This window comes from Barbatula barbatula (genome assembly GCF_947034865.1).
Source record: "Barbatula barbatula genome assembly, chromosome: 15".
Classification (NCBI taxonomy): domain Eukaryota; kingdom Metazoa; phylum Chordata; class Actinopteri; order Cypriniformes; family Nemacheilidae; genus Barbatula; species Barbatula barbatula.
In genome coordinates this window covers 15,194,603-15,220,714 of record NC_136778.1, presented here as the reverse complement: position 1 = coordinate 15,220,714, position 26,112 = coordinate 15,194,603, and the positions used below count along the sequence as shown (strand labels likewise).

At 39.6% G+C, this 26,112-nt stretch overlaps 3 protein-coding genes across 4 annotated transcripts in view; 1 reads left to right on the top strand and 2 right to left on the bottom strand.

Annotated features, from left to right (window-relative positions):
- usp24 (ubiquitin specific peptidase 24) overlaps nt 1-11,882 on the top strand; it is a 43,536-nt gene extending 31,654 nt beyond the window's left edge. For both annotated transcript variants that reach the window (XM_079474142.1, XM_079474141.1), the window contains 26 exons: nt 985-1,129; nt 1,217-1,336; nt 1,492-1,617; nt 1,782-1,880; nt 1,968-2,050; nt 2,123-2,264; nt 2,340-2,459; nt 2,623-2,843; nt 3,742-3,860; nt 4,011-4,152; nt 4,229-4,379; nt 4,481-4,576; nt 4,678-4,781; nt 5,543-5,656; nt 7,042-7,249; nt 7,364-7,453; nt 7,562-7,664; nt 7,953-8,074; nt 8,153-8,266; nt 8,426-8,491; nt 8,663-8,729; nt 8,843-8,921; nt 9,291-9,366; nt 10,141-10,227; nt 11,068-11,178; nt 11,330-11,882. In XM_079474142.1, coding sequence (XP_079330268.1) covers nt 985-1,129; nt 1,217-1,336; nt 1,492-1,617; nt 1,782-1,880; nt 1,968-2,050; nt 2,123-2,264; nt 2,340-2,459; nt 2,623-2,843; nt 3,742-3,860; nt 4,011-4,152; nt 4,229-4,379; nt 4,481-4,576; nt 4,678-4,781; nt 5,543-5,656; nt 7,042-7,249; nt 7,364-7,453; nt 7,562-7,664; nt 7,953-8,074; nt 8,153-8,266; nt 8,426-8,491; nt 8,663-8,729; nt 8,843-8,921; nt 9,291-9,366; nt 10,141-10,227; nt 11,068-11,178; nt 11,330-11,392 — 2,968 coding nt within the window. In that variant the 3' untranslated portion in view covers nt 11,393-11,882. The remainder of the gene's footprint in view (nt 1-984; nt 1,130-1,216; nt 1,337-1,491; nt 1,618-1,781; nt 1,881-1,967; nt 2,051-2,122; nt 2,265-2,339; nt 2,460-2,622; nt 2,844-3,741; nt 3,861-4,010; nt 4,153-4,228; nt 4,380-4,480; nt 4,577-4,677; nt 4,782-5,542; nt 5,657-7,041; nt 7,250-7,363; nt 7,454-7,561; nt 7,665-7,952; nt 8,075-8,152; nt 8,267-8,425; nt 8,492-8,662; nt 8,730-8,842; nt 8,922-9,290; nt 9,367-10,140; nt 10,228-11,067; nt 11,179-11,329) is intronic.
- Nucleotides 11,883-13,679: 1,797 nt separating this feature from the next.
- On the bottom strand, nt 13,680-20,191 carry pcsk9 (proprotein convertase subtilisin/kexin type 9; the record flags this gene model as incomplete). Its single annotated transcript, XM_079474143.1, has 12 exons — nt 13,680-14,638; nt 15,279-15,451; nt 15,555-15,720; nt 15,812-15,960; nt 17,185-17,361; nt 17,741-17,924; nt 18,021-18,217; nt 18,339-18,480; nt 18,558-18,691; nt 19,288-19,411; nt 19,539-19,730; nt 20,018-20,191. The coding sequence occupies 12 exons, from the start codon at nt 20,189-20,191 to the stop codon at nt 14,423-14,425; spliced, it is 2,028 nt and encodes a 675-aa protein (XP_079330269.1). The 3' UTR covers nt 13,680-14,422.
- Nucleotides 20,192-22,875: 2,684 nt separating this feature from the next.
- bsnd (barttin CLCNK type accessory subunit beta) lies at nt 22,876-24,439 on the bottom strand (the record flags this gene model as incomplete). Its single annotated transcript, XM_079474586.1, has 3 exons — nt 22,876-23,143; nt 23,869-23,954; nt 24,263-24,439. The coding sequence occupies 3 exons, from the start codon at nt 24,437-24,439 to the stop codon at nt 22,876-22,878; spliced, it is 531 nt and encodes a 176-aa protein (XP_079330712.1).
- Between the last annotated feature and the right edge of the window lie 1,673 nt (nt 24,440-26,112).

The window sequence follows — 26,112 nt, the reverse complement described above, 5'->3', positions numbered from 1 at the left end:
TCTGTCTGTCTCTTTATTAATCCCTTTCCTTCTCTCTATCCATTTCTTTATCCATCTGTCTGTCTGTTTGTCTCTATTCATCCCTGTCTGTCTCTATATCCGTTTCTTTATCCATCTGTCTGTCTGTTTGTCTCTATTCATCCCTGTCTGTCTCTATATCCGTTTCTTTATCCATCTGTCTGTCTGTTTGTCTCTATTCATCCCTGTCTGTCTCTATATCCGTTTCTTTATCCATCTGTCTGTCTGTTTGTCTCTATTCATCCCTGTCTGTCTCTATATCCGTTTCTTTATCCATCTGTCTGTCTGTTTGTCTCTATTCATCCCTGTCTGTCTCTATATCCGTTTCTTTATCCATCTGTCTGTCTGTTTGTCTCTATTCATCCCTGTCTGTCTCTATATCCGTTTCTCTATCAATCTTTCTGTCTGGTTCTCTCTGTCCATCCCTTTTTCTGTCTGTCAGTGTCTTTATCTGTCTCTCTTTCGGTCTATCTCCTTATCAGTCTCTCGGTCCTCCATTTTGCTATATGTCCTTTTTATGTCTCTCAGTCTCTATTCATCTCCCGTCTCTCTATCCAGATCTTTCTGCTTGTCTGTCTCTATCCATTTCTTTATCATCTCTCTATCTCTCCCCCATCTGTCTCTCTCTGTGTGTCACTTCTGTCTGCTTTTCATTCCATGTCTCCGTCTCTCTTGCCTGTATCTCTATCCACACCTTTGTCTGTCTCTTAATTCATGTCTTTTTATCCATCTGTTTTTATTTTTTATTTGTCTCTTTGGCCATTCCTCTATGTCTTATAACATTATCGGACATTTAATTTGCACTTTACTTTGTGTTTGGTCAAATATTAGTCAATATTTTTGTGAAAAATAACTTAAACAGTTTAACTACACGCAAGCAAAACTGTACAAAGCACACGGATTTATAAAATGAGCCAAAATAAAGTAGTAAAAAGAAAGAGTCTGTTCTGTTTGTGTGCGTGTCAGGTGCAGTACAGTCAGCAGTCGTCTGGCGGCGTATGAGGTGCTGGTCATGTTGTCCGACAGTTCTCTCACTAACCTGCAGCTCATCACTAAAGAACTGCTGTCCATGCACCATCAGTCCGACCCCTCCCTCACCAAAGAGTTTGACGTAAGTACCCTCATAAACCCGTAAGTGTATAATAATATAATTCTGCATTATTGTATTATGTGGTTGTAATTGTGTGTATGTTGTCAGTATCTTCCTCCTGTAGACAGTCGGTCTGTGTCTGGTTTTGTGGGGCTGAAGAACGGAGGGGCCACCTGCTACATGAACGCAGTCTTCCAGCAGCTCTACATGCAGCCTGGACTGCCTGAGGTACACTTCACCGTTAGTGTACAACACTCGCTCTCCACTAGGTGACACCATAAGCTTGAAAAAAGTAAAGTAGGATGGAACGCTGGATTGAAAAGGTGTGTGGCGGAAATTAATTGAAGAGTTTTGACAAACAAGCTGTTTTGGGGGTGTTTTAGGCTGTCTTGTCGATTGACGATGACACAGAAAATCCAGAGGAGAGTGTGTTCTGCCAGGTTCAATCTCTGTTTGGCCACTTGATGGAGAGCAAACTGCAGTACTACATACCTGAGAACTTCTGGAAGGTGAGATCCATCATTTTTTGCTAAGACTTCTTCCAATTGCTCTCAAAGCAAAGCATCAGTTTATACTTTTAAAATGAATAATACTTAAAAAAGACACGCGCTTTTGCCCATCTACTGTAATCGTCACATTTATCTCATCACATGGTTGTTGTTTCTTGACACAGATCTTTAAGATGTGGAATAAAGAACTATTCGTGCGTGAACAGCAGGACGCCTACGAGTTCTTCACCAGTCTTGTTGACCAGCTTGATGAACATCTGAAGGTACAGCTCACATCACTCCTACATGCTCAACAACCAAGCATGTTTGAACACTTGGAAGTTTCTAACGTTTATTCTGGATCCCTTTAGAAAATCGGCCGAGAGCAGATCTTCAAAAACACATTCCAGGGCATTTTCTCAGATCAGAAGATATGCAAAGACTGCCCACACAGGTGAGCATAAAGCTCTTGGAGGAACCTTTATTGGTTAACCGTTCTTCTGTGACATTTGCGATTGGATTCCAGGTATGAGCGTGAGGAGACTTTCATGGCTTTGAATCTGGGAGTGACGTCCTGTCAGAGTTTGGAGATCTCTCTGGATCAGTTTGTCAGAGGAGAGGTTCTGGACGGAAGCAATGCCTATTACTGCGAGAAGTGTAAAGAGAAGGTACAGTTGTGTCCGATGATGAACGATATGGAAATGCAGTTATATGTTTCTGTGCTGACACTTTTTGTGTCGTAGCGAATCACTGTGAAGCGGACCTGTATAAAGTCTCTGCCCAGTGTGCTGGTCATCCACCTCATGCGCTTCGGCTTTGACTGGGAAAGCGGCCGGTCCATCAAATACGATGAGCAGATCAGAGTAAGCATTTACCCATCAGCATTAGCAGTAGTCTTGTCTATTTGAGCCTACAATGCCATACAATGTTATTTTTGTGTGCAGCTCACAACTGTTGGTTATGGCAACATGCAGGTTATAGTTTAGATCTCCAACTACCGTTTGTGTTCATTCTGTGTGGTTAAAGTTTCCCTGGGTGCTGAACATGGAGCCGTATACAGTGGCAGGAATGGCTCGTCAGGACTCGAGCGTGGATCATGGAGATAATGGCAGAGGGGGTGAGGCCGGGTCAGGTGGATCACCTCGGAAGAAGGTCACCATCTCTGAGAACTATGAGCTGGTAGGAGTGGTTGTGCACAGCGGACAAGCCCACGCGGGACACTATTATTCATTCATTAAAGACCGCCGGTAAGAGACTGTGTGTGGGATTTCTACATCTGTTGGATATTTGAGATTATATATTTTTTTTCTTTACTAGGCTTACATGGGTGGTTGCTAGGCCATTGCCGTGTTTTCTTTTCTGGGGTGTGTTGGGTGGTTGCTAGGGTGTTTCTAGGTTATTTTCTTTGCTGGGGTGTTGGGTAGTTGCTAGAGTCTCGCTGTGTTATGTTTTCTGGGTTGTTTTGGGTGGTTGCTAGGGTGTTGCTATGTTTTCTTTTCTAGAGTGTTGTGTGTGGTTGCTAGGGTGTTGCTGTGTGTTTTCTTTTCACGAGTGTTGGTAGTTAGTATGGTGTGCAAAGGTTCCAACACGTCCACTAGTCATTCGATATGGCACTGGTTTGTTTCTAAATGCTCATCTATAATATTTTTCCAAACCTGTCTAATACCTTACAGCTCACCTCAACAAACGGCATAAATTGAAGTTTCATTCATGTCTTTAGTATAGGATGTGGACAAGCTGTGTATTAAATGTTAACTTGGGGTTAGTGGTTAACACGAACCTTTTACCTATCACCACTTTGCTGCATTCATTGTAATGTTTTGAACATACCAGATGCCTTGAATTTAAACAATACAGTTATAGTTTCAGGCCATCTGTTTTCCTGATACTGAGTCTACACACAACACCCACAATATCTAAAACATGGGCTTTATATAAGTGTGAGGTATTTTTCCCCTTTGTGTGTGATTGCTTGTGTATTTACTTTGCTTCTGTTCTTGGCCAGTGGGTTTTTCATGAAAACTTTAAACTGTCCCAGATGCTTGGCAGCACGATGCCTTTTAAAACCAGCGCAGGGATTAAAGGAATTATGGCTGACCATTATGAGCTGAGCAATAACATCCTCCTCTCTTCTTTTGTGGGTAGCGCAAGAGGACGGTGGTACAAGTTCAATGACAACGTTGTAGAGGAGTTCGATATGAACGATGAGACCCTGGAGTACGAGTGTTTTGGGGGAGAGTACAGACCAAAGGTTTATGATCAGTGTGAGTCAATCTCTCTATTCCCCCTCAAATGAACACGTTTCAATGCATGTACACAAAGTTTACTCGACCGGTGCCACATTCGCTATTAATCCAACTGGTAGTTCCTGTTAAATTATTATATTTCAATGCTCCAATGTCTGCCAACTACAGCTAACCCCTACCCAGACGTCCGGCGGCGCTACTGGAATGCTTATATGCTGTTCTACCAGCGGATCAGTGACCAGAACTCTCCGGTGCTCCCCAAGAAGAGCCGTGTGAGCATCATGAGGCAAGAAGCAGAAGATCTGTCGTTGTGAGTTACTCACCATCTCCCGCTACATGGATGTTTCACTTACACATTCATAAATGTTCTTGATGCTTCCCCTCAGGTCAGCCCCTTCCTCTCCAGAGATCTCACCCCAGTCCTCTCCACGACCACCCAGGGCCAACAACGACCGGCTCACTCTGCTCACACGCTTGGTCAAGAAAGGAGAAAAGAAGGGACTGTTTGTGGAGAAGATGCCTGCTAGGATATATCAGGTAGAGTTTACTAGCTTGTATTCTCAGCTCTTGTTGTGATGGTGTTCTTGAAATGTTTAGTTATGTTTGACATACAAGTCATACAATTCTTGGCTTTGTAGATGGTGAGAGATGAAAATCTGAAGTTCATGAAGAACAGAGACGTGTACAACAGCGATTACTTTAGCTTCACACTGTCTCTGGCCTCTGTCAATGCTGTAAGTTATTCAGCTTCCATATCTTTTCTTATTACGATAACTGCCCCTTTTGTAAGCAGTCTTGTCTTTATAAACACGGTCATGGTTTTTCTTTTTCACAGACAAAGTTAAAGCATCCATCTTATCAAGCAATGGCAAGAACCAGCCTGCAGCTCGCCGTCCAGTTTCTCTTCCACACGTATATGCGCACCAAAAAGAAACTCAGGTCTGATGCTGCTGCTTTGTTTGAACACATTTGTAATAATCTGTAAACTAGTTCTCTTCCTTTGTTTACCTGGTCATGTAATCTTAAAGTTTTTTTCCTTTTATTAAAAATGAGTGAGCATTAAGGACGTCAAATAACTGATATGCTACTAAGCACTGACAATATTCGCATCTAGGAGAAATAACAGTTCAAAACTGAGAGTCTGGCACTTGCGCTGAAACAAATCTAGAAATTCCATCACATCACGTTACACCTGAGCCTCTCGTCAAAGTTCTTGTCCAATCAAATCCGCTTTAGACCCACCTCCTTCACTAGCAGAGCTGTTGGAGCAGCTCCTATCACCCACTTTTCCGCACATTTATTATGTCCTACCTGGTGAATGATGCATAATGCACTAGATGGGCGATATGGGGATGATCTGGAAAGTGTAAACATTTACATTAAAGTCTTAATTGTAAATCTTAGTGTCACGCGAGTAGTTGCACTTGAGTGGTTAAAAGACACTATATCTCCGAGCAGATCACACACGCAAATCCGCTGAGAAAACAATTTAGCACACGCCTTGATCCAAAATGACTTCCAAAGCCGATACTCGGACCTTGTAATTCTCAAATAATAAAAATCTCTAAATACTTTTTCAATGATTTTAATAAAGATGTTTTTAATATGTCAATAGTTTATTTTTAACAGAATTTATCATTGTTTGCCAAAAACATCTGTACAAATGATTCCAAAACTGTGACACGTTTCATCTCCCTCAGGGTGGACACAGAGGAGTGGATCGCTACAGTGGAGGTCCTGTTGTCCAAGAGCATTGAAGCGTGCCAGTGGATGGTACAGTACCTGGTGTCACCTGAAGGCCGTGAGATCATCAAGTGAGTGAGAAGGATGTCAAGATCCATATTTAACTTCCTGAATCAGTTAATAGGGACTTTCCTTGGTTTTATTCCACAAACAAGCTATCCAATACAGTTCCTAACAAAAGCACCAAGACCTTTTGAGTCCCTATAAGCGAGTTGCGTGGAAAGCCATAAATCGGCCCAACGCTATTCTCCAATGTTACCTCACTTTTGTTTCAGTTAGTGCTCGGCACCCAAACACCAATAGTTGTGCGTGTCCTTGTGTGGGTGTATGTGGGTGGTCATAATAATCATATTACCACCAGCCCCTTAGCTGAAAATCTATAGCACATGTGTGAGACACGGGCACAACTGCTTTGTGTCAACATGAAAGGTGGGCCGCTGGGAAGGTTAATGCGTGTTGATGCTACGGATGCCTGGCCTGTTTATTGTAAGAGCTTACTGTGGTGATTGGGGGAACGGTGAGGTAATGTGGGGTGGTAGGGAGGTCTACTGCCCTGCTTCACGATTGGGCGGTTCGTATCGGACGGCAGGGCTGGTTATCACACCACACCTCAACCAAAGCCAGGAAATGTTCAAGATTGTTTTTATTATCGAGGCCTGACAAACTTCCAATAAACACAGCAGTTGTTTCCCTTATCGATGGAGACTTGGAGTCGTATGTTGACTAACACTTTTCCACCGATGGGATTAATACATCTGGCTCTGCGAAACGAGTTTCCACAAACCTTTGGACGTAGCCAAGTAGCTCAGGTGTGCCAATTTCCAACAAATACAGCCACGGAAACAATTAAGAGACCAGTTGAAAATGCTTAGGTAAATGGTTACTTTTGTTTCATTCTTTGAAATACTAACAATATTTCTACCAAATTTCAAATAAAAATATGTTTTCTATTTGCATTTATTTGCATAAAATGAAATCCGGGAAAAGAGGTCAAAATAACAGTAATAACAAGATGCTCTGTATTTTTTCAGATCTCATATACTTAAAAGAAAACAAGTTCATATTCACTTTTAACCAATTCAACAATTATATTTATATATTTATCCAAAATATATTTCATGTGATAACAAGATTTTGTTGAAATTCAGCAGACACTGGACTGGAATGGCCACAGTACATCTAGAAACGCTCATTAAATGAACATTTGGAATGGTCTCTTCATTTCCCAAATGTTTTATTTTGGAGTTAATGGTGGAAATAAGAATATCGGTAGGATATCGAATTGTGTAATGGTGTAAGCTACTTTAGTTTTAAGTTTAGTGAAAGTTATAGTTTTACAGGTACTATTAAAAGAAGTTATGACAAAATGTCAATTTGTCTATGGAGAATTTGTCTTAAGAAAACCTTCATGTTTTAATTATAAATATAATTGTATATTATAATTCTTTCTTTGCAGGATCTGTCTGTTGGAATGCAGTGTGCGAGAGGTTCGTGTCGTGGTGGCCACCGTCCTGGAGAAGACGCTTGAGAGCGCTCTGTATTTCCAGGATTCAGGACTGGACTGTCTGTTAGACATGCTGCTCTCTCTGTTGGATAAGGACATACCAGACAACTGCAAGAACTGCTCACAGTACTTCAGCCTCTTCAGTAACTTTGCACAGAGGGTGAGAAGATCAAGCCTCTCATGTGCACTGGGTTGTTCACTTGTTCACTTGGATATTTGTCATAAAACTTGTTCTGGTAGATAAAGCATTTTTGATGCTTCTCTCTACTTTTAGGGTACTGGGCCGTGTCAGCTGCTGCTGAAACATTCAGCCTATTGCCGGATGCTTGTATTCCTGCTGGGACCCAACCGACAAACCAACCAGGTACTGCAGACACCTGCTGTTTACACGTGACAAACGTTTCTGTCTTCTGCGCGTTCTCTGTTTCAAGCGTTTATCACTCGGTACGGTCCGACACACTGTGTTTTTCAGCATCGTCGCTGGAGTTCAGCACAGGCTCGCGAGTTCCTGCACCTTCACAACACATTGGCCCTGATTGTGCTCCACACGGACCTCGTGTCTCAGAGGACGGAGGGTAAGAACGTACAGAGATGTTTGTGCTAACACACACAGACACAGAGCAGAGTTCACCATGTTCCTATAGTGAGCAGCTGGTCTGGTGTCTTGAGTTTAGTCGTTTAGTCCTTCAACCGTGAACCAGAAGTCACTAGATCTGTTCATCTTATATTTGTGTTAGTTAATCGATTACTAAGAATTTTAGTTATAGTGACTTCTAAGCAGCTTGTGAACCTGAAAATTCAAAATGTGAAATCAAAACTTCAGAAAAAGGAAATAAATCATAATGTGTTGATTTTGTTCTCAGCCCAAGGAGTGTTTAAGCTGTGTTCTTCAGGACTGGTGGCTTCATCTTCTCCTCTCCTGCCTCTACATTCAGACATCGACACATTGCTCTTCAAATCTGAGAGTCAGACATATCTCATGGAGGTATACTGTGTGTCTCTCTCTTTCTCTCTCTCTCTCTTTGACCGTTCAGTCTCTTCACCCTTTTCAAATATGTTTCAGGTGATGTTTGCCATGCGTGAGCTGTCAGGCCCCCTGTCGTTCCTCATAGAGATGATAACATATTGCTCCTTCTGCAATGAGCCTTTCTCACTGGGAGTTTTGCAGTTACTCAAGGTTTGTACGCTGACAAAAACTGCAACTTAAAGGGACAGTTCCCCGTCAAATTAAAATTCGGTCATCATTTACACACCCTCAGATTGTATCAAACCCGTTGCATCTTAAATATGTACTGTCGGAAACATTCAACAACTGTTGTTTTTATGTAAATTGTAGAACCATCTGGAGACGGCTCCTCCTCATGAGCTGAAGAACGTCTTTCAGCTGCTTCTGGAGATCCTGGTGAGAGATTCATGTTTTCTGTTGTATAATGACATCATAGGTGTGTTGAAAAAGAACGCGTACCTTAAAAAAACAAAATATATGTCCTGTATAAACAAATAATGCTGTTGTTGTTTTTATTTTGTTGGCTGGGTCACTTGATGTAAGATTGTTTTTTCTCTCACCTTCTAGATGGTAGAGGATCCTCTGCAATCCCAGCGACTCAAATATGCATTTGAATCTGAAAAGGGGCTTCTGGGTAAGAACCGTGCCACATGTCTCTGTCAGTCTTGTCTTATCATAAAGGACAGCATGGTAGAATTACATCTGTAAACACTTGATATACATTGAAAACCTTTTTTTTATTTACAGCGTTAATGCATCAGAGCAACAACGTGGACAGCAGCCGTTGCTACCAGTGTGTGAAGTTCTTGGTCACACTGGCTCAGAAGTAAGTGTAGAAGATTAAAATAAAATAAGGGACGGACAATACACAAAACAATATTTTGTCACTTGCATGCTAAAACATTTTCAGTGTACAGAGACAAACAGTTGTTTACAAATGTAATGTGCAGGTGTTTGTTGCTATATAGTGTTTTTAACTAAATAAGATCAACATGGCTTTTAGAATAAATCCAGACATTAAAATATTTAAGATACATTAGAAAATATGATCTCCAAAATCAGCTTTATCAGACTGATACTAGTTATGATTTTAATACCCATATGGCCACTCATGTGAAGTGCATCTTGATATATAATGTGATGAACTGCTTCTGACATTGTGTGATGCGTTGTGTTTTTTCTGTTTCTCTATTAGATGTTCCCCAGCTAAAGACTATTTTAAAGAGCTCTCGGGACATTGGAGCTGGGCCGTGCAGTGGCTACAGAAGAAGGTACAAGACTGTTTGACCTCATACTGTATGCATCAATAACCTGAACCGTCTCTAAAACATGGACAATTGATGAAACCGTGAATGTTAAAACGTACAACACCGTTACAAGTATATAAAATATTTGATTATTGATTTTAAGTTTTTACTTTTGGTTTAAAGTTTGTCATTGTATTTAAATTTAGCACTTAAAGAATTTAAGTAAAACTTTGCAGCGTTGTGGAATACTTGATTCTGGTTGGCCAATCGCGACATTCCAAGGTCTGATATTCCCAGAAAACAACTGCACAAAACTAATAACACATGGTATCCCGGATGCTGCAAATCTTTTTGATAGGCACGGTTATATATTACACAAAATTCACTAGAAATATGTCTTTTAATAACATATTTACGAATGATTAAACCAAATTACCTGTTTCTGACAAAAAAGATAGTGGGCTTATAAAATCTAAATTAATATTTAATATACAATAACGTAACCTGGTAATAATTGGGATAATGTACATTACGCCATTAACATATGTTTTGTAAAAACTATTTTAGTATCAAATATTAATTTGTTACTTGTTTCAGCTAATTGATTTATAGAATATATCTAATATAGGAATTACTTAAACTTAAAAACACCCAAAGCAGCAACGTCATTTTATTTATTTTGTATTAAGGACGTTTTCATCAGTACACAAACTATAACTAAAACAATGGGACTGTGGGACCACACACACACTTTTGTCTGGAAACAACAGCTGGTTATATTCCTCTTCTCTCTTTCAGATGTCTGAACACTACTGGACGCCTCAAAGTAACGTGTCAAATGAGACGTCCACAGCTAAAACCTTCCAGCGCACCATCTCAGCACAGGTACGGTTTAAGGGTGTGCTCGACTGAGAATTGACATAGTCGAATCAGAATTGTCACGTCTTGCCTATTGAAACGTGTGTGTGTGTGTGTGTACGTGCATGCATGTGGGGATGAAACCAGGTGGTTAACAAGGGAACGGCGCAAAGTGTAACATTGATGCACCAAAGAACTACCAATAGAGTTACTTTATTTACCTTATGTAAAGGAGGAATGCAAAAAGCATTTTTCCATTTAAACCGTCAAAAGTCCCTTTTTTCCTGACGTGCACTCTTACTTTCAGTGCAGAGAATGACATGTTCCGAAAGTCTGCGCGGTGCTTGCTATATGCGATGATTTTGGTTCTATTACTTTATTATATCCTTTTTGTATAATGCAGCGCTAAGCTCAGTCTAAGTAACAAACCACCTTCATTTACAGACAAAGTGTTAATTCATATTTATATACCCAAGCATTCAGTGAGGAATTCCGTTTGGAAACGCTGTACACATTCATTTGCGAGTCATCTGCGGGTGCGTGCGGAACGTGCTGCTTCTCTACACCGTTCTCACAGCACAGAAGATGCAGAGAGACACGATCCTGCGCTGGGTCATAGCCGGACCTCGCGCTCATGCGCCGGGGGTTTCGGTACTCAGCCCTTTCCCATTTCTTTACATTAGTGCGTGCCCGTCTGCTAAACCACTGCCCATATAACCAATATGGCATGTTCCCAATTGCATAACACGTTTGCGAAGATTCGACTGTGAGTTTGGTAGTACAGTTACTGCACATATAGTGTGGCGTACATTCATTACAGTCATATGCTAAATTAGATGAATGATTTGTGTGTATGTGAATTTGTAGGACACATTGGCTTATGCTACAGCTTTACTCAATGAGAAGGAACAGTCTGGCAGCAGTAATGGTTCAGATGGCAGTCCAGCCAATGAGAACTCAGACAGAAGTCTCCGACAGGTATCCCTTTTCTCTCTTTTCTCATTAACTTATAAACTTTTACATTTTTTGGTTGACGTTTTCTTTCTTTGTGGTCTTCATACTAGTACGCTATATATTATTTTCAAGCCATAAATCATTTGGTTGACTGTGTTTTCTCTCTTTCTCTCAGGGATCAGAATCGCCAATGATGTTGGGGGATTCTCGGAGTGATTTGGAAGACGTGGACCCTTAACTCTCCCGATTGTTTTTACACAGTGAAACACATACGTTTCCCTCCGACAGAAAGACGTTGAGGCTCTTAAGAGACAATCAGATACTTGCATTTGATCTTCTAGGGACTGGAAATGAAGCGCCTGCAGCCAGAAGCACAGAGGCGCCCATCCGAGGCCTCGCTCTTCAGGTCACCTCGCCGGAGTTGCAGACGGACACGAAAATCTTGCGTTTTTGATCTCCCGAAGGTCATCGGTCAAAGCCTGATGGGATTAAGTTAAAGTTCAGGTCTCGGAAGTTTATGTTTCTGTCAGACAAACGGCATAATAAAAACGGAGGGTTACCTTTGAAATTTTTACACAGATACAATGGTGCCAGGGGGAACGTTTTAACGGAATCAAGTCTGCGTGTATTTGCCAATGTAATTAAGTAGATACTATTCATGAGAAATGTAAAGATGTGTTCCATACGTGTAATTTCAAATGTAAAATAATATTTTTAAGAATCCTTTACTGATTTTTGTTCTGGATCTGTTTAAGAGGTGCCTCAAATTTGTTCAAAGAGGAACTTGCCAAGCTTTTGAGAGTCAAATCACACCTTTTTTTTCTTTCTCGCTGGTATTTTTTAAATGCACTTTATAGTTGGTGACAATGGTGACAAATTTCACTCCTGGGGATTTAACAGCGTGCAGGAAAACCACGCCCAAGACGACACAATCTGTATGCAGGAAAGAAATATTACAGCCAACATCTGAACTAGAGATCAACAAAGATGATGATATGCAAGCACCATCTCAACACAGAATTGTGAGAAATGCAGAGAAACACTATTGTGCGCGGTGCTGTAAAATGTGCAAGTGCTCGCATCATTCACAAAGCGTCTCTCGCTATGTCTGTCTGTCACATGCCGCTCTGATGTGCTTTTCCGGAAGGGTACAGGTGCTTGTTTCAGTAGTACAATTCACAAGCAAGGGACTCTGAGCTGACCATGGAGATGCTTTTCAGGGGTTTATTTTGCCAAATCGTTTTGTTTTGTTTGAATGCTTGCATCTTGATGCAAACCGAGATGAGTTGAAGGACGAGGTAAGGATAGCGCAGAACAAAATGACCTGCCGATAAAAAAATATCTTAAAGCAAACTAAGCTGGATCTCATCCTAGTCAAGCTGTTTCCTTTTTGGAGAGGTGAAACCAGCTCGGACCGGTTTAAAGAGATGGAGGGAAAGAGAGTGACGGGAAGATCTCGGAGAGCAGTAAAGTGCCTTTATTCGACTCTTCCCTCAAACTCGCTTGTGTTCTGACCTCGAGTCAAACATTTGGACACGATGTGCATCGCCTGAACTCACTCACCATTACTAAAACAAAACACACTCGCACGTTGGAATTTAGCAATGCCTCATCTGATGAAACGGACACACGCGGCGGTTCGTGCGTCTGTGTTTGAGCTGCGGCCGCAACGTCCACCTCATGAAGCACCTCATAACGTTTGCTGCTTATTTCGTATGTACAGTAGGGTAGACTTGGCGACATTCCATGTTTACAGCGGAAAGACCTCAACGCCACACTGAAAGTGTGAACCTCGCGCTGCTCTTAACCTCACATTTATCTGCTCACTTGATCATTAACTTTCACATTGTTGCTTTTCTTGCACTGCTGCTTTGCATGTCTGTCCACGAGTTGTGTGAGAGACTATGGGCTGAATAAAACGGCTTGATCAGTCTAGGAGACCTAGAAGGTCAGCTTGGCCAAATTGGGAGACCACCTGAAGATCGGACGAGGCTGTTTTTCTTTCCCATGGCGTCGCCTTTTAAGCGTCAGCGAAACACTGCAGTATTCACAACTGCCTTTGAATGATTCAACAGGAAATCGACTGTGGTCCAGTGGTGGTTTGGGTTTCAAGATAATCAGAGATTTGTTAACATGACTGAAGAATGGGTTTAATAAAGTTCGAGGGAGTAATTCAACAGATCAGAGCCTTCCTACAAGGCTCTTCCTACTCTATTTTATTTGCTGTATTATGCACACGCACATGATCACATATTTCAGCTCAACTGCCTGCATTGGTTTTCAGTCGTATGGATTTCGTAGGGTGACTCGAGCGACAGGGTGCGCTAAAACCATACGTTTACCCTTCCTTTTCCCAACCTTTCCTACACCTGGAGAAGCTGTACCAACCTCACCGAAGATCTTTGATCAAGCTTTTGTTTTTAAGCTTGGTGTCAGGACAGGGTTAAAGAAAGTGTTTTTTAACAACTGGTGACTCTCCGATTCATGCTGCGAGTGTGTATGATGTGTAAAGAAATCTGTTCACGCATGTTATAACCACATTTTAATTTGTACATCAAGAGTTTGACAATGAAAACATTTGATATAAAACTGGAATGCACAACTTTTCACATGCCGTGTGATTTTGTGTGTCGAGTTACTGTGTCTAAGTAGAGGGTTTTTTTGTTTAGATAAATGTAGAGTTACTTTGTATAAAACAGATCATGTCAAATATATTTACAACAATAATTCTACAGGTGCATGCAACAAAGAAAGATTTGAAAGTTTAAATGCAATTTTTAACAATAATTTGTAATTTTTTTAGCAATATACAAACTGTATAATATTCAACTTAAACTACACTTGAATGGAAAACAAGGTTGGACTTTTTTGCCTCCACTTAGCTCAATAGGGCCAACATATACTGATAAAATGTATGCTTTTCATGTACTGTAAAATTGTCTGCCAAATGTATAAATGTAACCACAACATGTTGGTTTGTAGTTAGAATACTATTTTTTCCCTTATACATATTTTTCGCAACTAAATGTATTTATAGGCTACAATAACGCTTGAATGGAAAGTTAAAAAATGCAATTTATTACAATGTTCCTAATAGAGAACGCTACAATAATTTCTGTATATAGTTAAAAGGAATATATTATGATCTAACCATAATATTCCTTCCTGACCAAACTGTGCCCATCTCACACCATCACATTATATTTCATTTATGTCTTCGTATATGTCCAGAAAGCAGGAAGAAAAAAGGTACAAACACACAAATCCCTCAGACGTCAGGGATATCTTCAGTGGGCGTGATGGCATCAGGCCGCTGTAGGGGGCGGTGCCTGCAGCAGGTGGCGATGGCCGCAGCACTTCTATCCCCTCCAGATGTTACAACTACACAAGTGTTTCCCAGACCGTATGCACCGTGAATGAAAGAACCACGTGACACAGCCTGGCAGCCTGTTAATGTCCATGAATCATCACATGAAACCTCCACCTGAGAGACAGAGAGAGAGAGGTCCAACAATGGAACAACTACGAGATGAAGTTGTGCTGCTTTATATAGGTCAGAAAATTGGTTTGGCCAGTAGGGGAACTTGGGGCCTTTACTTCTTTTGACGTGTCATGGTATTTTGAAAAAACCCAAATAAAATCATCATATAAGCTTTACCGAGGAACTATGACTCTCTGTTTCTGTTCATTGGTTGGTTGTCGTGATGTAAAGGATCAAAAAGAGACTACAAAAGCAAAATATCATTGCGAGTTTACAAAAAAAAATATTATGACAAAGACAATGATAATTGTTTTGTTAGATATTTATCCGGAGTCTGCTGTTTAACTTAGCCATGGCTAGATTCACAAAGAACACAATGGATTTGGGTCATTTGCTATAAAATATGGTGGCTCACAAAACACCAGATGTAGGGGGATATTTCTTATTTCCCGTCTTCCCTCTTGGCCTATCAAATTCAAAATTCAAGTTGCTCTGGTACTTTGGTGTCATGGAGATACGAAAGCACAATGGAAAACAAGACCTGAGATTTGACAAACAAACCTTAAATTGTAACTTATAAAATGTTGTTGGAAGCAATTGTTTTCATTTTGTATGAATGAAACTTCTTGTAAGGGTAAGTCACCTGTTCGCTCAAACCCGTTGAGTCATGTTCTTTCACGTGACACTCCATAGAGGGGGCGTGGCAGCAGGAGGCGTAGGACATCACACCCCTTCTAGCTGGACATGCCCTGCGGCTGCCATGCAGAGGTCCATCAGAATCCAATACATCTCCGGATGAAGAGAAAAAACTGCAGCCTGTAAGGGAAAATTGACAGGAATGTTTTACAACAACCAGATAAAAAATGTATAGATAACATTTAGTCATAGGCACTGCATAAAATGTAAAGGTGTCTTTCACCTGTGAGCTGATGGTCTGTATTGAGACATTCTGCATGCACCCCTATCTGTGGACTCTCCAGCATCTGGCATTGAGCATTATGGCCTGTACAGCAGCGAGCGACAGCGTACACACCTTGCCCTCCATTTCCATTGACAGCAACGCACTCCTTCTTTCCCTCTCTCCCCTGTCAGAGAGCAAATGTGTGCTTTTCTGATATTCTCTGATGAGCAAAAACTAAATATACTGTAGATATACTCTCTCTGTCTGACACTCACTTCCATTCTTTCTCCAGCTCGTACTCCCTTAAGTGAGAAACTGGAACAGCTCATCATCTCTTCACCGTGGCGACAGCGGGCCACAGCTGTCGCAAAACCCATGACCCCAGACCTCTCAGACCACACGGAGTGACAGAGCAGAGCCCCCCCTGGCAACAATAAACAGAAATATACAGGTGTTTGCTTAACATTCAGTTCAACACCACATTTACACACCCTAATGAAAAGAATAGCCAAGAGAAGGATGGTGACCAACTTAAAGGAATAGTTCATCCATATAGGAGAATTCTCATAATTTACTCATCCTCATGACAAATGCGATGGCACGTGAAAGATGTTCGATTTCATTGGTTGTTGCATATCTTGTGACTAGTTATATGCGTATTTCGTCATTCGACGCTATCAAATTCGAAGTGCTCATATTTGAACCCTAAGACAATATATTGTTCTTAAAGGGGTCATATGACACGGCTTAAATTAATATTATGGTTTGTTTTAGATGCAATGCATATGTATACACGATTTAAAGTTAAGAAACGCTGTTTTTTCTACAGATCGTGCATTTTTGTCTCCTCTTTGCCCCGCCTCACTGAAATGCGCAGATTTTCTACAAAGCTCATCGCTCTGAAAAGCGTGGTTATGTGCTATGATTGGCCAGTTAGCCAGTGCGTAGTGATTGGTCGAATACTGCAAGCGTGTGACGGAAATGTACCTTACTTACGTAGACATTTGGACGGTCTTAGTTAAATCATACCATGAACTCACCTAGATTTGTGGGGGTGTGGTTAAAGGAGGTGTTTCAGACAGGTCTGGGTGAGCATTCGCTTTTAAATAGAATGCATTTTTTGTTCCGACACTTTCAGTTTTGCAATTTAATGTGTGTAATACATGCATGGGCAACTTATAACACACCAAAGACACAGAAAAACACGTACTCGCCCCATATGGCCCCTTTAAGATCTATTCTAGTATGAATGTTCGTAAGTGCGATTCTCCAACATTTCGTATAAAACGTTCTCAAATATTTTCTTCAAGTAAAAATAACAATTCCTATTTGTTCATGAAATATTGCAGTGTTTATTGTTAATAGCTGACCAATATGGGTCATTCTCTTTTTAAAATTCACGTGTCCTCATAATCTATGTAATGTAATGATCATTTTTATTTCCATCTGTATACTATTGACAAAAAAAATTCTGAATTCCAAATAAAATAAATTGTTGTTTTATTGGCATTTCTTTGCAGAAAACTGGATAAACTGGTCAGACTGACAAAAATGATGTCATGTTGGCAGATCTTGAATAATTAATGTGTAAATAAAACAGCAAACTATTCCAAATTGAACCTTTAATCTGTAACCCCTGAACTCTGACCTGTGAGTGTGGAGGTGGGATCGGGCAGGGCGACAACCATGTTGGGTGTAGTGAGACGGTGGGTCTGCGGTAGAGACTCCGGGCTCATGGCCTTTTTCACTGAATGATAGAGAATCTGTTGCAGAACCTCAGCTGAGCTGGAGTTTGGATTAAGGTTGAGGAGCACCGCTGCTATACCTGAGAACAGACACTGAACATGTAGATGTAAAGTTGCATTGGCCATTATGTCAGTCACCTTGGAATCCCAGCATCATGGATGCATTGTGTATGTGCAAACGTACTGAATGTGCTATTTGAAGCCGTAAATCATCTCTTCTGCAAATGTCCACGAAACAGTGTACATTATTCAGCTGGTCGTGACACTAACGTGACATGACTCGGCCCATGTAAAATATTTATCCGTTCATTAACTAGTTAATAACTAGTCATCTCATGGTTTTTAACATTTTACAAAAGAACGTGTAACGTATAAGCGTGTCCTTTTAATACGACCTGAACAAATCGATATTGATCGGATGTCATATATCTATAATGTGTGTTGCTTGTGTGAGCTAACCAGCGACATGTGCCGCTGCCTGTGACGTTCCACTCTTGGTGGTGAAACAGGTGGGGCAGTCACTGGACGCACTGATGATGTCATCACCAGGTGCAAACACGTCCACACAGCGGCCCACGTTAGTGCCCGTCGTCCCTGTGGTCACCGGCTGATCGGCAAAATTAACAGCCCCAACTGTTATAACCTGCAGCACGGTACCAAGGTATGTCAGCGTGGGGTTATATTTACAAACAAGGGCCTTTCTAAAATATCCAACCGACTGAGAAATGTAGACTTGTACCTCGGGCTCAGAGGCTGGTGAATATAGGCAAGCGTCATCTTTGTAGTTACCAGCTGCAGCAATAACTATAGCACCAGATTCAACCATTTTTCTGCAGGCGGTGTTGAGAGTTCGACTAAATCCGCCTGCAAACGGCAGCAGCAGAATCACGGGGCTGATGGGCTGGGCCCTCAGTGATGACTGGATGTACTCCAGACCTGAAACAGAGTTGTCACTTTAACAGATAGTTCACCAAAAAAAGTAATTCTGTCACCATTCATTTATTTCTTAAAGATTTGATTTGTTGGGTTTATTTATTGAATTCATTTTGTTGTTAACCTGCCAAAGCTCCCGACACGGTACCCTTCCCTTGGCAGTTCAACACTCGAACGCTGTTTAAACTGGCACCCCGAGCCACACCTGAATCCCGCCCACTTACCACGCCTGCTATGTGTGTGCCATGACTGTCACACTGACTGGCCTGTGGGAAGAAGACTTTAGGAAGTAATGGGCATGTGATGATGACATTACTTTCTCAAAATGTGTACATTTACCAACCTGTCTGTGAACTCTGACCCCATCCTCCTCTGGCACACTGTTGAAGTCTGTCACCATCACTTTGCCGTCAATCTCACGATGACTTAAGTGAACACTTGTGTCCATGAGAAAAACACCCACCTGTGCACCATCATCTACACACACAAGCATGCTCGCTAATAGGGGAAAATAATATATATATATATATATATATACAGTATATATATCTCACAACCTTCAAAAAACAACTTAAAACCTGTCTCTTCTGTCAATACTTGACAGACAAATGAATGAAAAATGCTTTTGTTGAAACAAGTAACTTGTATTAGCACCTATTGTACTTTTGCTCTTTATATGACACGTCGCTTATTGCTCCCGAACTCTTTGTAAGTCGCTTTGGATAAAAGCTTCTGCTAAATGACTAAATGTAGATGTATATATAATAAATATATAAATATACATGTTTTAAATAACTCTGAAAAATGGAATAGCAGTGATTTGTGACATGATATGACTTTCTTTTCCATTAAATACCAGACTTGGAAAGCTTACAAGAATGTCGGAGCTGTTGTCTTCCGTACACTAAAAGTGGAACATATTTAAAAGCACCATAAAAGTAGTACTTATATCAAAAACAGTCAGTGCTTTTTACAGTCAGTGCTTTCGAATGGCACGAAGATGGATAAAGCCATTTTCGGTGTAATAAACTTGTATTTCGCCAAGTTATGAGAGAATGGGAAAGACAGCTCACTGGGTGGCGAGTATTTTCCAGTTTCGTGCTTGTTCTGAGTGATGCGCTCCAGGTTCCAGGGGGTGCTCTGAGCAAAGATAGAGGAATCCTCTTCAATGTATTCCACATGAGGCAGCTTTACTGCCTGCCAAAAACACAGGGCAATGGAACGAAAGAGTCACATTTTATTATAGATGTATATTCAAGTTTTGTTATAAAGCTCATCTGCGCATTAATATAAACATCACAACGAGAACAGGTGGCCACATTACCATGTGAAGAACATCGCTGCTCATCTTAACCAGAAATCCGTTGAATACTCCAGAATAGCTGTGCGTGATTTCGATCAGGTATCCGCGTTTTGCTGCTTTTGCGCGGAGTCTGCGCCCGGTGCGCTCCACCTGGTTTACGTGCGTTCCGTTCCGCATCACCACAATATACTGACCTGGCATGCGCCATGCGTCCTGCGTGTAATAAATGTATACGTTTTAAATAGTTTTTGTTCCTTTATAAGCCTATATGAGTCATTAAAGATGACAATTTATTTGATAATTCTGTAAAATCAAAATGCGCATAAAGAAGTGTAACTGTAAAACAATTCCTATCTTCCTAATAAATACGATAATATTAGCCTATATGATTTCGAATAAAAAACAAATAAATCAAATGGAAATGTTCAAAACTTCGAAATGCATTTAAAGATTTGAGAATTCATTTAGTTTGATGGCACCGTAAGGGGTTTTGAACTTACCTTAGTGCACCTGTAAAACTGCGCAGAGGGTCCGCTGTCTGTTTCAGGCTGACTGTCATCCTGCAGAATGAGAGAGAGGATCATCTCATCATCCTCAGTGTAGTCTTCATCACCTTCAACCACAACTAGACACAGAAGAAAACTTAAACAGCAAGCAGTCACAACTCCTCTCATTCTGTGCTCACTTTTTGCCTTTTAAACGAAAAATAAAATCAGAAGTTTAAAATTCCTCTTTGGGAACGTGTGGTGACGCAGGCGTGTATTGCAGAAAGATTTTCAGCGGAATTTTGGCCTCATGTCACTTATCAAGTGTGAAACTGTGAGTGAGGTGGGGCTTGGTGACGTTTCACTATATCGAACGATGTCTTGTCAAAAATACTTCCGAAGAGGGTCAAATTACAGCTCATCCCACCCACACGAATATCTAAAGAACAACCGCACAGACGTTGAAATATTGAATGAAACTTGTCAAATGCAAGTAGGTACACGACTTTATCATTTTTTAAGTTGAGTGACTCTGGTTATGACTCTGGTTACATTCGGTTATCGACCATGGTTTCACACAGGTCCAGATGCAAAGCGTATAGCTATGCCTTGAATGCACTGTACAGTGGCCGCATCCGGATATGAACATCTGCCAAAATGCGAGTGGGGCTATAGTTGTGAGAAAAAAGTTTTCGTACTGGTGTTTACATGTACCTGTAATGCCATATGCACATCTTGATGTTATGTTATAGCAAAATGTGGGAGATCATATGCGCGCATGTATTGAACTTGCGTCTGCGGGATGCTTCGTGGCCTCACGTCGTCCTCTGTTGGCTCGAGAGCGGTATTGTAGGGTGACTGAATACAACATCCTACACTCTAAAGTGAAATAAATGAAATATGCTGTTTGAATTGACTAACTCAAATGTTTCTATTAGAAATCACCATAAATATTAGGTGTATATTAAAATATAACTTGTTGATTAAAAACGTTTGTCTTTTCAGTCAACAAACTTCAATAACATACCTACATTTTAGAAAAATGAACTGTTGTTTTTTTGTCCCATTGAGAAAATCACTTAAATTATTTAAAAACATTTTTTGAAGTAAATAAAGCTGTTCATTTTAATTATATTTACTTAGCCACTGAATTGTTTAAACACAGAAATGACATCGGTTATGTTGCTATAGCCTATTCTCTCTCAAAAAGAATGTTCATTATTAACACAGTTTGTGCTATGCTTTTTAACACATTATGCGTCTATTGATGTGTATATGTTGCCCAGAAATTTTGTGTGTAGTATTCAATTATTTAATAATGTAAGCTTTTAACATGTGCACCTAACATGAATTAACAATAAAGAAAATAGGCTATATATAATAAAATCATCAAAACCAAAATATGAACCGAGACAACTGTACGTTCTTTGGAATCTTCGTAAAACTCAAACTCAAAAATATTCTTCGGTATAAGTCATCCATATCAATCCACAAAATGTGAAATCATTTAAAATGACTTTTGTAATGACAGAAAGAAATACTTTTAAGCATTTAGGCATTAGATCGAAAGGGTTTGGCATATAGAAACCGTTTCACAACATGTTCTTTGTAGTAGAAATGATTCTTAAGATTTTTCGAAAAATAAAGAAATTCTTATTGGGTGAATTGCTCTTTGCGGAACCAAAAAAGATTTTTCAATGGCATTGCTGAAGAAACTTTTATAGCACCTTTTATAAGAGTGTGTTTGTGTGGAAGTGGTTCTTACCTAAGTGGCTAAACTAAAACAATTCTACGAATCAAATAGTTTTCAAACAGACATGAAACCATGTATGGTTGTATTTAGTGTTTGATCTGATATGCTCTCTTGGCTGAGAGCTTCTGTGAATCTTTCAAAACAAAGAGTTCTGAGCTCCACATTCCAAACTGCTACTGTCTAAATATCCTCACATGGTGTCAAGAGTAAAGGTCACCAGTGCATGTATTTGATCATTGTATCACCTTTTTTATAAACCTTCGAGTAGAACAATCCTCATATTTAACAAAAGGTCTTAAATATTTACCTGAATCTGGATGTTGTCCATACACATAGAAAAGACATGTGTAAACGCTCTGTGTCCTGATTGTCTGAAGATCCGATCTTCTTCAGAGCACAGAGAATGAGATCGCATGTTAATGGCAAATATAAACACAGCCTTCGTATGTAAAGTATACCAACATGACTTTTTTCAACTTATTTTGAAGTGAAATAGTCTTTTAATAGGGGTGTTACGAAACACTAGTATTGGCTAAAACCACGATAATCATATTGTGTTCAAAACATATTGTAAACTATTCAGCCCCCTTTTAAATTAATGCTAACTAATTCATTGACCAAATAAAAGACAGGACACAAAATAAACAAAATTTAATATAAACTTGACTGATATCATCAGTCGGTTTCGTTATCGTAATATTGTTACCGTAAATTATTTTGGCCACCATAACCGTGTTGTGAAAATCTGATATTGTGGCAGCCTATTAATATTATTCATATTTTTATTTTTACTTATGAATATAACATAACTAAACAAACAATTGGTGTGAGCTGTAGCCCCACGTTAATTTATTCAAAATTAGATTGTTATTATCGACTTTTGTCATTTTGTCTTTTTCAAAAATATTTATTAACTATTCCAATTGTATCCAATCATATTTAATGCTCACTTCTAGACTAGTCCTGAAATATGTATGAATAAAATGAATACAAAGTAAAACTGTTTCTTTTATTTTTACCTCCTGGGGATGACGAACAACATTTTATCAAGGTTAAACCGACAATATACTGAAAAAAATAAAAGCCCTATATTTTGTAGCATATTTGTGGAAAGTGTCAACTATTCACTGTCAAGATAAGATGTATAACACGAGTCCTCCAATTTCCCATAATACATCTCTCTGTCAGAGCCTGCAGGTCCTGAAGCACGGCTCTCTGCCAGTGGAGTGCTGGAGGATGCCAGGGTTCTGTCTGAAGACCTTTGAGATGTGTGAAGAATAGTACGCTCTTGGTGTTTGTCTTCTGTGTGCGGTTGTGGATCTGCTGATATATCTACTTTTTCATCTTCACAGAAGCCAGCCAGGGGAGCTTTTACCAGCTCTGTTGGACTTACAACAGAAAAAAATAAGTCAGGCTTTTAAATAGTTGTATTGACTCATTATGGTGCGATTGAAGAATACAAAAATATCAAAATCATCATAGAAAGTAAATCTGAAAAAAAAGTTTTTAGAAGTGATGTAAGTATAATTTAAATGTGCAAGTAGTGAACTTTAAGGAAACAACAGGTTAACAAAGTTTTTTTCCGATCAGTATATTTCTCAAAGGATATACTTTTTATTTTAAGTATCATAGTAGCACACTTGAATCAAAAATATTTTTTCAGAGGCCACCAAGACGGTTATGTGCTTGAAATTTACTGAAATCTGTTCAATGATGTATTCAGATGTATATAAGAAAATGGCTGTTGAGTTTTCAAGTTGCAGATCCTTCTCATCAATCATTTACAAACATATTCTTATCGTACAGAACATAATCACATTTTCTGGCTTCTAAGATTCAATTAAGAAACTGCGTAACCTAGTTACGGCCAGAGTGATTTTAGACTGAGAAAGTAATGAGTCTTGATGGACCCTCAAAAGGCACAGACCCTTACCCTCTGTAACATAATGACAGAACAAGGAGAAATTGAGTTACAACGGATGGATAAGAGGAGGGGGTGCAGTAAAGCAGTTCATTTTTAAAATGAACGAAAGCATACACTTAACAAAAATGAAACTGCAGACTAGTTTAATGAGTACATTCATATTTAGCATTGCAAAGACGTTATCCCAACCTTTTTTCATCCAAGCCTTCTACAGCACATGGATCTTGTCTTTCAGCTGCACAGAGCTCTTCTTTCTCTGGTAGTATAAGAGTCACCTAGAGGACAGCCCAGAATGCAACACTTTACACTCTTAACCTATTCCACCACCATCTTTCAACATTAAAGGGTTGAATTACAAGTTAGGGCTTTACAGCTGATGGGCCACAGAACCATAAGAAAAGCAGGAACGCATCATGAAACATTATACAGGCAAAAGGCGGTTTACTGAACATGAGAATCTTTGAAGAACCATTAATTTAATAAAATGTCTAGACTTGAAATGCAAGCACAAGTTTAACAATGCTACCAAAGAGTAAGTAGTAAGACTGTATATACATAAGCACAAATACAAATACCTCCTTACCCTCGGGTAGCACTGACACATGGACCAAACTGTTCCTAGTGCCATCAGCAGTACTCCCATAGCAAAGAATGTGACAAAAACCTGTGGCTCCTCTACGGAAATCATGAACATACCCAACGCCACAAGGGCCATCCCCAAAACTATGAGCCCATAGCGATACGGCTTGTTCTGGGCCATGGACGTAGACTCAGAGGTTCAACACCTGTGCAAGTGTGGAGCTTTAAGGCTGTCCCTTTAGAAGTGAAGGTCTTATTCTAGAGCAAAAGTGACTGAGAGGGCACAGGACCAGTCGGGAACCAAGATCCAGACCATTAAACCCGTAATGGGCCTTGGTCAGGTGACCTTCCCCCAGGCAAAAGTTGCACTGGCTTGAGCAATCGTACAGTCCTTCCAAGAATACTGAAATCTTAATGATTTTGTAGACAAGAAAATAATTTGCTTCCTTAAGTTTAGAGTTGGGAATCGAAAATCTATATCAATTCTGGAATTGGAAGCGAAAGGTAAGGAATTGTATGCTTGATATACATGTTTAATTTCAATTCCTCTCATCAATTCATTCATGTTAACTTCTGATCTGCTCAATAAAAAGCCCTGATAAAAATAAACACATTTAACTATATAGTAGTAACCATAGTTTATCTATGGTATTTATAGTTAAGCACAGTAACCTTTACCATAGTTTCATAGTAACTACAGTTTAACCATGATGTTTGTATTTGTTTGGTATTACAAATGCAATAAATCTGAATAAAAAGGGTTGCTATGTAAACGGTGATCATATATATACTTTCTGCAAACCAGTCAATGGTGGACTTTACAAGTAATTTTAACTTCCTATTTTACATTTTGAAATGTTTTTACATTACTTCAACTTAGCGGAGTCATCAAAATATGTTTTACATAAAAGTTACATCAACTCAAGAACTTATGTTGATGGCAAAATGTATTTTAATTTAAAGCCAACTGAAACTCAAGGCAGTAAAAAATATTTTTCAATGTAAAAGTACTGTACTGAATATACAAAAAGAGTTGGTCTAATAAGAGTTTTAGTTAATAAAAAGAATAAAACACGTTTTGTGTCATTTTTATATGCTGAGGATATAAAATACAGTTTAACAAACATAACTGAAATAGACTTCTTTGGTAATAATAAATCAGTGAAATACAATGAATACAGATACATTAACACACGGACAAAACATATAAGAAAGCTTCTTAAAGTGACAGTGTCTGGAACATACAGGAAAAAAGCACATTTCCTCAATCCCACTAATAACGCAAAACATAAAAAATTTGTTGTCTGATAAGAACGTAATCTAAAAAGATTGTTAGATGTTACTGTAAAGCTGTTGTTTACAGAAACAAGACATCATGACAAATGTGAGCTGGGTAATAGCAGAACAGACACGCATTACAGATAACGGTCCCTTTAAAATGTATATGCAGGTAAAAGGTTGGCACTGCCAAAACCAAAACATTCAACAGTCCTACAGTTTATGACTTCCCTGGGTTCTTCAAGGCAAGTGGTTGTGTGATCAAACTGGAAATTCAGTCAAGTAGCAAAAAGTGCGAAACATGTTGTAAAACTTGAATCAGATGCAATCCAATAACATTTCCTGCATGTCATTCTGCAGCATTATGTAATGTCCTCCCAGGAAAATGTGGGTGAAACGATTACCTAAAGGGGACGTTCATCCAAAAATCATCTTTGTGTGATTTTTTACTCACCCACATGACATTAAACATGTTTAGAGAACGTCCGGCATCTTTCAAACATTTAGGTAGCATCCGAGAGATTTCCAGGTCTCCTCATAGATATCACTGTGTCAGTTTTGCCAAGGTCCAGAAAA